At 35.4% G+C, this 10849-nt stretch overlaps 2 protein-coding genes and 1 non-coding gene across 3 annotated transcripts; 1 reads left to right on the top strand and 2 right to left on the bottom strand.

The window, feature by feature from the left end:
- Positions 1-235: 235 nt before the first annotated feature.
- Positions 236-2018, bottom strand: LOC149016640 (uncharacterized). The gene is made up of 4 exons (XM_089157073.1): positions 1977-2018; positions 1610-1878; positions 941-1516; positions 236-844 (listed from the first exon to the last, which is right to left on the bottom strand). Exons 2-4 carry the CDS (start codon positions 1849-1851, stop codon positions 505-507), a joined length of 1158 nt encoding a protein of 385 aa, XP_089013199.1. The 5' UTR covers positions 1852-1878; positions 1977-2018; the 3' UTR covers positions 236-504.
- A 5956-nt stretch (positions 2019-7974) lies between these two features.
- Positions 7975-10612, bottom strand: LOC149016638 (uncharacterized). The gene is made up of 3 exons (XM_089156796.1): positions 8856-10612; positions 8393-8741; positions 7975-8025 (listed from the first exon to the last, which is right to left on the bottom strand). Exons 1-3 carry the CDS (start codon positions 10610-10612, stop codon positions 7975-7977), a joined length of 2157 nt encoding a protein of 718 aa, XP_089012922.1.
- LOC149016639 (small nucleolar RNA R71) lies at positions 9996-10097 on the top strand. Its single transcript, XR_016173757.1, has one exon. It is a non-coding gene; the product is annotated as a small nucleolar RNA R71 (small nucleolar RNA).
- Positions 10613-10849: the final 237 nt, after the last annotated feature.

Here is a 10849-nt window from a genome sequence, read left to right as displayed (position 1 = left end):
GGGAAAAAACATTGTAACTTGGGGGGCAAGGGGGACAAAAGCAATCTCGATCTGCTTCTGTAGATCTAGAGGAAGAAAGGGAGATCTCAAAATGTAGATGAAGGGAGATGCACACGTAAATATTAGACACATGGGGGTATGATCGCTGACTTGTCAAATAATTGGATGACCAAGTAAGAATTTGACAATTTAAATTTTAGAACACATAAAAGAAATGAGAATATTGTAGAATACGTTACATAATCATTATAGCTGGTTCAGGATGAAATACAAATAGGCACACCCATTTTACATCTAAATAGAAAATACAAATTAAATTGGCATAGGGGTGAGTTTGTCTGGTCCAGAATATGTCTACTTCTAACTCGTAACATTGTGATATAATCACACTTTCAAACAGTTAGTTATTCAAATCCAACGACCCCAACGAAAAAAAAAAAGCACAGAAAGAATCAAACCAAACACTCCTCGTGGGTAACAAGTCCCATTCAAAACTAATTCTTCTTATTCCGATTCAAACCTAATGCTTATTCCGTAGTTTTTGATTCGTTTGACTTTCCTGAACTCAAGGGTTGCCTGGTTTGGGATGGAGTAGTCTGAGAACAGCTTAGAGTTTTCCAAAGTATTTCCATCATATCTCAATACGTACTCGTATTCCAACCATGACTCAAACTTCTCCTTTAGTTCTTCACATATGTTTCCTACCTTCGATGAGTTTCGCACTTTCACTGTATAGGTTCCATCGCTTTCAGACTTCATAATTTCTCCGAGTGAAACTTTTAGGTTGAACACTTTTGCTTCATGATTCCACGATGGGTCAGCAATGCTCCACAATTTCGTTATCCTATAAAATATGGAAGAAAAAAATAAATAAATAAAATTTCAAACTGGAAAGCCAAGAGAAGATTATCATCTTGTTGTAATAATATCGAATTCTTACCGTTTCTCGAAGAATGACTCGCCTTGTAGGAGGGCTTCTTCTATTATTGGCTTTGGCATCCGAAGCAGCTCGTCAAGAATGAACTTGCGCTTCCTTGAATTATCAAATTTTGATAAGACTTTCATGCAATCTTCTACATGGTCATACTTATCTTCGAACTGGAAAATGATGTTGTCGATATCAAAGACGGGTTCCTTATTACAGGGGAAGGTTTCGCCACTAATATCACCTTCAACTTTTACTTCTACAGAGTACTCTATGATTCGTTTGATTCCCTCGAACTGGAGGGTTGCCCCGTTTGGAATGGAGTAATCTGAGAACAGCTTAGAGTTTTCTAAAGTATTTCCATCATATCTCAATACGTACCCCAATTCCGAGTGGAGAAGTGACTTAAACTTATCCTTGAGCTCTTCATATATCTTTCCTACATTCGAAGAATTTCGCACTTTCACAGTATAGGTTCCCTTGCTTTCAGACTCATAGTCTACTTTTTCTTCGGTAAGCGAGACTTGAAGTTTAATCACTTTTGCCTCATGATCCCACGATGGATCACCAGTGCTCCACAATTTCATTATCCTATAGAATATCCAAAGTAATGAACAAGAGAGAGAGGAGGGTGAGAATTGGTATGATTTTATTCTCAATTCAAAATGATAACTCGATTCTTACTGTTTGTTGAAGAATGTCTCGCCTTGCAGAAGGGCTTCTTTTATCATTGGCTCTGGCATCTGAAGTAGCTTGTCAAGAATGAATTTGCGCTTCCCTGAATTACCAATGTCTGATAAGTAATGCTTGCAAGTTTCTACATGGGTATTCTCATCTTTGAACTCGAAAATGATGCTGTCCAAATCGAAGACGGGCTCCTTATTATAGGACGTGGTTTCACCACTGATTTCGCCTTCAACATTCATACTTTTTTAAATTTATTCTTCGAAGATCTGAGCACATAAACAGATAGAAGGTAAAGAAGGAATGCATAACATCAAAAGAAACAAAAAAAATAGAAGAGAAGAGAAGAGAAGAGAGACAGAATTACCTTCCAAGTTTGAACACAAAAGTAAGCAAGGCTGTCTAAGAGAAAGAGTGATTGCAAGGGTTGAGAACCGAATATACATATATAGAGTACCAATTGGTTCAGATGAATGAAGATAATTAATATAAGGGTAATTTTCATCTTGGACCCCCGAGGTTTGGTCTTTGTCATTTTTAGTCCAAAAAAACTAAGATTTTGCATCTGCCTCCCCTATACTATAGAAAAAATCAATTTAGGGACAAATTATCACTTCTATGACAATTTTGCCCTTTTTAATTTAAATTTTTTTATTTTTACATTTAAGGGATTAAAGATCATCCTGAACTTTGTTGGTTCTAATTTTCAGAAAACCCTTTTCGTTAACAAGAATTCCACTTGCAGAATAAGTCATAAACTCTCTCCATGGATCTTCCTTTTCTTTTTTTTTCCCTCTCGTTTTTGCTTTTTTCTTCTTTCCACTTGCAGAATAAGTCATAAACTCTCTCCATGGATCTTCCTTTTTCTTTTTCTTTTTTCCCTCTCGTTTTTGCTTTTTTCTTCTCTGTTCTTTGTGGTTTCAGATTTAAAAGATGGAATCATTTTCTCTTTGCTTGCTCTCCACAATTAATATTGGAGAAGAAGAGGAACGATTACTACCAGAATGAGAGAGTCTGAAGTTTTTAGCCTTCAGGGACAGCAAAGAACAGAGGAAGTATACAAGTGAGAAAGTCATTTCACCTCCTCCGCTAGAGCCTGTGGAGACTCCTCCGATCGCTCAAACCGTTAACGAGCAACAAAAAGAAAAGCAAGAAAACAGCAGAATTCCAACTGCTTCTGCTTATTTTTCTTCTTTTGCTCTGCACTTTCTCAGTTTTGCTGTCACAAAACCTCATCTCTTTAATCCACTTAGATTGGATTCCATCTCGATTTCTGTGTCTGTAGTTTGTATTCGTTTCTCCAGGATGGATCTGTTTCTGATGCTCCCAATCTTCATCTCAATCGTGTGAATACGAATTCGGTTTTCTCATTAATATCTCAATTCCGATCAAATTTCAATCGATCTGCTCTTTGGTGAAGAAGAAATGAAGGTTCCTTGTTCAGATCTGAAACCCACGTGGTCTGCAACCCTAATTTTTTTCTTTTCTTAATCTTCAATAGGGATTTGGGAATCGGCATGAAGGAGGGTTTGATTTTGTAAATTTATAAACTTAACTCCTTTAAATGTAAAAATAAAAAAAAAATTTAAATAAAAAAAGAAAATAAGGGCAAATTCGTCATAGAAGTGATAATTTGTCCTTAAATTGACTTTTTCTATAGTACAGGGGAGGCAGATGCAAAGTTTTAGTTTTTTTGGACTAAAAATGACATAGACCAAACCTCAGGGGGTCCAGATGAAAATTACCCTTAATATAATTAGTAGACAATTTCTGCATTGACTTTACTGAAGTGAATTATGAAGCTAATTTGTTATTTCTTTTCTGGATATTAAATGTTTTTCAAAGAGGGGAGTTTAGAACACCTGCTATATATGATTTGTTAAGTTCTTTAGTAATAGAGTCTACCAAGAAAAAGAAAACTTCTTCAATAATTGATAATGGCGGTGATTAGCTTGAATATGAAAAAGGACCCAAGTAGACTTCTGAAATTTGAACTCGAAGTAGGCAAAACTCTCTGTGAGAAAGATTGACTATAACAGCTGAGAATCTCAAGGTCTATTATTTGAGACTAAAAAAATTAATGTAATTAATGAGTGATTTTTATAAAAAATAAAAAATTATTGAGAAAGGAGTGATCAGGTTGAATATAAAAGAAGACCCGAGGAAACATGGAGATTGAACGCAATTGTAGACAAGGCTATCTATGAAAACATTGGCCATGTGTTAGAGATAGTTATTTAAAATAAGTTCACATTCAGTTCTTTTTTAATTGGCAAAAGCTTACTTTTGTCTCTTCTTTATAAGTCACCTAATGAGATCGGCCAGAGAGGCCATTATGGGTTGGACGTGCTATATTATAAAAAAAATAAAAAATTAATGAGCAGTAAGCTTCTTTTCCGCTGAAAGGACACAAGGAATTCAATAATTAATTAGGGTGCATATCATGCAGGCAGCCATTAGCTTTATTGTTGTGAATATTGAAACTATTCTTTTAATAGAAAAAAAAATACTGAAGCTATTTGTCTTTTAATTCTTTGGTTGTGGATTGCTATGGACTGATATCGAGTTCTTGGCTGGTGAGCTGAAATGAAGCAACTCAGAAAAACTGTTTTTAAATCACTTTTAGACTAACATAGGGAAGGAAAAGAGATTGGATTTTTCAAACAGGTGAGTCTTGAATACTAACTACAATTGTTTTTGTTATTTTTGTTCAATTATTGAGAAATGAATGGTTAAGTTGAATATAAAAGAAGACCCGAGGATAAATGAAGTTTGAACGCAATCGTAGACAAGACTATCTACAAAAAGATTGGCTTTGTTAGAAATAGTTATTTTAAATAAGTCCACATTCAGTTCTTTTTTAATTTGCTAAAGCTTACTTTTTGTCTCTTCTTTACAAGTCATCTCATGTAATCGGCAGAGAGGCGATTATGGGTTGGACACGTTATCATATTTTATTTAATGTGACTTTTGGCCGTAGAGTGTTAGTTTTAATTTTATTGTTATACTTAAATTTTTTTTTTACATTTGAAAGATATTATTTGAGGTCCCAATCTCTATGTAGAGGAAAATGTCGTCATATGTCGAAAATTAATTTATTATTAGGAAAATGAGTTGACTAGCTTCAATATAAAAGAGGACCTAAATAGACTTTTGAAGTTTGAACGTGAAAGTATTAGTTTTTTTTTTTTTTTTTGCTTGAAGTACTAACGTATGCTTAGAAGGACTTGAATCTTTTGTATCGATAGAAATCATGGCCATCTTGCACCGCTATCCAGTGAGCACCACATGGCAACGAATAAATCATAACCCTTGATTTTCAAATACCCAAATAGATTATAAGTTTCTATTATCAAGCCGGTTTATTTATCAAACCGTTGATCCAACCAGCCCTGTTCACCTAACACTAACAGATTGACTCACAAATCTACCTTTTCCCATGACATCGCCACCGTTGTGGTTGTAGTATAGTGGTAAGTATTTCTGCCTGTCACGTGGGTGACCCGGGTTCGATCCCCCCAACAAGTAATATAATGATAAAAGATCGATCCCTCGAAGACTATAGATTAAGTACCAAATTAATTATACCAATTTTATTTGAACAAATAATAAGGAAGATAATTATTCTAGACTATATTGCAAATTGAAAGTTAAATTGAGATTATTAATTGCTAAAGACCTAGGGGTCAGATTTCACCATAACTAAGCATTCCCACCCTTTTTTCCCTCTTTATAATTTGAGAAATATTTTCCTGATTGATAGTCGAGATTCCCTTTCCTATCTATTAGTCTCTCTCGAGTACTAATAGAAATTCCCTCAATTGCTAACCCACTATATTTCTATGTGGGTTACAACAACTGAGAAATCATTAAATTCTGTGGATTCCCATGTAACAACTACACAAACCATGTAAGTATATCTCTATCCTACATGTAATTCATGGCTTTTACTCCAATGAACTAAACACATAAATCCCCTCTCAGTTCATTATGATTAACAAATCAGTTGATTAGTGGCCAATTAATCAAAAGCATGAAGAATAGAAGTAAAAACTCAATCAAAGGAAACAATATTCAAAATTATATTGATGAAGTCAAGAGTGGGAATTCAAAGATAGGCTACATCTGATCCCTAGAAAAACTAAATTAGTTCATACTAGAAACTAAAAACATTACGAGAGGAGTTCAAGAACATTGAAAGAAGATCAAGAAAAACTTATTCCCAAGCTTCAGATCTCCAAAGCCAACCAACGTCTCCTGGTTTGATCTCTCCGCTCCTCCAAAGCTCCCAAAAACGTCCTCCCTCCTCTTCCTGGAGTTTGCTCTCCTTTTATAGATTAATTAAACTCAGAGTTTGAATCAAACTCAGAGTTCTTATCTGACTTAACCAAGGAGTGTTTTGACGTATGAATCGGACTAACTTAGAGATCTCCAATGCATAATCCCACCGTTGGATTTGAAGACCAAGACAGTCTTGAAGCTCTCCTCCAAAAATCAGCTCGATCGGACACCATATGACCATCCGATGAAGATCTTGATCAAAACTGGACAGAGACACTCAAAATCGGGATTCTTCTATCCTTCTTATTTGAATTGGATTCTTCTTCCTCTTTTCCCTTCTTTGATCAAATCCTAAATAGGAAATAAAACGTAGAAGCATGCAAGGACTCATTCTCTTTATGTTTTTGACTTGAGGTAGGACTCTTGCAATAATACCCAGATTTGATTGATAATTTCCTACATGTAAAAGTAATAAATCTTTATTAGAATTTGTTAGGAAATATATAAAATCACCAAAATTATAGAAATTAAAGGAAAGGGTGCAACATATTCATTTTCATATCATATTAGGGTAAATTGATATAAAACAATTGTAAATACATGGAAATATAATAAATTAATCATATAAAATAATATGTATGAAATCAACTTATCAAATTACCCCCAACTTTAACATTTGCTAGTCCTCGAGCAAATATCAGGATCAGACAAACTCTCATTTTGATTAAATATTCAATCTTAGTCAAGTTCAACCATAATTCAAAGAATGTATAAAATAAGCTAAATAAGAGATGAGTAGATAGATCACAAAATCAAAAGTTTGACCCGTGTGTGTGTGTATACCTTAACCAATCAAGTGCATGCATGTTTGAGATCCCAAATTCAACCGACAACTCCCTAGTTTCAAGGTCAATTCTTATATGTCCAGCCTATCATCCCTCTCTCCACTAATGAAGAGCAATCACTTATCCAAGGTCAAGAGGACTTGTGAAGGTGGAAGAAATGTAGACTAGAGCTGAAATACATATATGGAGATGATAACATTGAAGTACCAATTTTCTTTTCTTTTCTTTTCCTTTTGCCAAAAATTAGCAATTTCATACTCTTTTTTTTTCTTTTTTCTTTCAAGGTGATAACACATCTCCCAAGAAGCAGTCCAAGACATATCCTACACCCGTAACATGGCTCTCAAATAACTATCTATCCAAGCGTTGCGGTGGCCTTTGTCCCTAAGCTCCAATTGTGCAATGTTAACCCAGTGAGAATCCAAAAGGCTCACTCAGTGGTATTAACTACGGAGACCCGCAACTACAAAGAAGATCTACTCACAATGCTTTTAACCCTCACCATGCTTTTAACAATCCATATCACCTTCGGTCTATTCAAGGGATCACACGACTTGGGAGAGTCACCAATGAGATCTAACATATAAACCATATACATCTCCACGAAGTGAAACATTGTATAGTAGAAGTGGAACAGATTAGAAGAGAATATATATATTTTCAAAAATTTAAATGAAAGAAGAATGGCCTCTATCATATCCCTAAACAAGTGGCACTCATGAATTTCGCCTCAAGAGGAAATCATGGTGGATTCTAATATGTTGACTGAACAAGAAAAATTGTAGTCTTACTTGAAAATCTCTAAATACAATAACTCAATAGCAAGGTTTAGTGCTCAAAGGGTGGGTCGCATAATCAAGGTTAAAGTGATTCACATACTCATCTGATATTTAGCAAACTCATCATTTCAAAGAATTATAGATGAACACAACTAAAACATGAAATACTAAATAAGATCTAGAGATTTAATGTCATAACTTCCTTCTATTTTACTCTACTAACTAGACAAATAAGCTTCAACCACTGATAAAAAGTTTTGAAATGATTTGAAAAATTCTGGTTTTGAAAAGAAATTTCAGCATAGTGAGTCTTAACCCATAGACAGGAATCTTAACATCCACCCCCAACTTTAAAATGAGCATTGTCCTCAATGTAACAAAAAAAATCAAAATGTTAAATGCATGCAATGGGAAAGAAAAGTAATCAAATGTAAAGTAAGGTGAAAGAGACTCCCTTGATTCATAGCTTTAAGAGTGATGTAGTCCAAATCCGCCCCTTCTTTTCATTCTCCTAAAAAAAAACAAATTATGGAAAAAGAAACAAAAAACATCGAATCTAAAAAAATTAACAATTGAAAAATCAAAGAAGTAGTAAAGAAAAACTTTGGGTTGCCTCCCAAACAGCGCTTGCATCATAGTTCGCAGCCGAACTACCCCCAACTTTAGGTCAAAGAAAAGAGTGACTTCTGGGGGTCGAAGCCACTTCCAAAGTAGTGATTAAGTTACTAGCCATGGTCCTCGGTAGGAAATTTGTCAACATATATAGGTGATAAAGCTTCTAACTGCATCTCACATTCGAAAATTCCTTTATTTTCTGCATTTGTCACACCTACCAAACAAACTTCAACTGGATCAACTGGATAGCTTATTTGAAATACCTCCTTTGTACACCTCTCAATAGAATCAATTCTGAAGCAGTTATCTGATTCATTTGGAAACTTGATGGCCTTGAATACATTGAATGTGATCTTTTCATCTTGTACTCTCATAGTAAGTTCACCTGTTTGAAGATCAATCAAGGTCCTCCCAGTCGCCAAGAATGGCCTACCAAGAATAATGGGTATGTCTTGATCTTCTTCTATATCCAATACTAAGAAATCTGCTGGAAATATAAACTTATCCACTTTAACCAAGACGTCTTCAATGATTCCCCTCGGATATTTAATCGACCTATCCGCCATTTGAAGTGACACTGTGGTAGGTTTAGCTTCTCCAAGGCCTAGTTTCCTGAAAATAGATAGAGGCATTAAATTAATACTAGCACCAATATCACATAAAGCCTTATTAAAATGAAAATTTCCTATAGTGCATGGTATTGTGAAACTCCCTGGATCTTTTAGCTTAGGTGGAAGCTTTAGCTGCAGAATAGCACTGCATTCCTCTGTCAATGCCACAGTCTCATAATCTTCAAGTTTCCTCTTGTTAGCAAGAATGTCTCTCATAAACTTGACATAACTCGGCATTTGTTCCAAAGCATCTGCAAAAGGAATATTAATATGCAATTTTTTAAATACATCAAGAAATTTAGAAAATTGCTTATCTAGTTTCTGCTTCCTGAACCGCTGAGGATATGGAATGGGTGGATTATAAGGTGGTGGATTGTCTGGAAACAATTTGGATTTTGGCTTCTCCTCCTCCTTAACGTATTCCTCTGCATCTTTTTGCTCATCATGAACCGCCTCAGAAGAGGGTTCAGTTACTACGACTTTCTTGAAAGGTTCCTCTAATACTTTTCCACTTCGAAGCTCAATAGCATTTGCATACTCTCTAGGATTTGTCTCAGTATTACTAGGCAGTGATCCTTTTTGCCTTTGATTCATCCCATGGGCGATTTGCCCCATTTGTACTTCCAAATTTTTAATGGATGCAAAAAGATTCTGATTGGTGGTCTCTTGATTCTGCATAAATTGTGAAGAAACTGTAGCCATTTTTTCAAGAGCATCTTCCCATGGAGCTTTCTTCTGAAATGATTGAGCTTGTTGATTTTCAGGTTGTCTTTCAGTATCTTGATTGTTTTTCCATCCAAAATTTGGATGGTTTCTCCACCCTGGATTGTATGTGTTGGAATATGGATTGTTCCGTCGGTTAAAGTTCCCCACATATTTTGCTTGCTCTAACTGATTTTGCTCAAAAGGATTAGCCATCTGACATTCATTGCTATAATGTGTTCCCTCACAATAGTTGCATATCACAGCTGAAGGTTTGGTGCCTTGAGTTGCTAACAACCCTACTTGCTTTGTTAATGCTTCAAGTTGGATGGCCATGGCTGTCATGGGATCAGTTTCATTCCTCTGCAAAACTCTTCTTGGCGCAACTCTATCCCTTGGCCTTTGATATGCATTTGAGGCCATAACATCCAAAAGATCAAAAATTTCTGTTGGATCCTTGTTCATGATTGATCCTCCTGCTGCAGCATCTACTAATGTTCTTGTGGAATTAGATAGACCATCATAAAAAATCTGAATTTGCCTCCATTGCTCTATTCCGTGGTGTGGACATTTCCTTAGCAAGTCCTTGAATCTTTCCCATGCCTCAAATAGTGTTTCCGAATCATACTGCAAAAAAATAGAAATATCTGTTAATAAACTAGCAGTTTTAGATGGTGGAAAGAATTTTACCAAAAATTTTTGAGCCATTTGATCCCAAGTAGTGATGGATCCTGGTTGTAGAGAATGCAACCAACTCTTAGCGTTGTCCCTTAATGAGAAAGGGAACAATCTCAATCTTATGGCATCATCAGTAACGCCATTGCTCTTGAATGTGTCGCAAATGTCCAAGAACCCATCAATGTGAAGATTTGGGTCTTCACTAGGCAATCCAGAAAATTGATTATTTTGCACCATTGTAATGATAGCAGGCTTGATTTCAAAATTGTTAGCTGCTACAGGTGGACGCCTTATAGCTGTCCTATTATCTCTCACAGTTGGTGCAACATACTCTCCTAAAGTCTTGCGCCTTGGTGCTTCAACTTCAAGATCCATTGCTCTAGAAGTGGAAGATGAATTTGTTCTATCTTTCTTTGCTTTTGAGTTCCTTCGACAAGTTGCTTCAATTTCAGGATCAAAAGGAAGTAAATTATCGTTTCCTCTCCTTCTCATGCAAAATCAATAGGACCTGAAAAAACTCCAATTCACAAACTACAAATAAAATAAAATAATAGAAAACAAATAAAATGAAAAATAAAAGAATTCAAATTAAAACTAGCAATAATTGATATTGATATTAATCTAATAGTCCCCGGCAACGGCGCCAAAAACTTGTTGTGAAAAAGTACAACGCAAGTGTACGCTGTCGTAACAAGTAATATAATGATAAAAGATCGATCCCTCGAAGAC

The sequence above is a fragment of the Hakea prostrata genome, chromosome 5 (genome assembly GCF_041222555.1).
Source record: "Hakea prostrata isolate BN-2017 chromosome 5, UWA_Hpros_2, whole genome shotgun sequence".
NCBI classification, from domain to species: domain Eukaryota; kingdom Viridiplantae; phylum Streptophyta; class Magnoliopsida; order Proteales; family Proteaceae; genus Hakea; species Hakea prostrata.
The sequence above is the reverse complement of the archived record's forward strand: the minus strand, read 5'-3'. Positions and strand labels throughout refer to the sequence as shown.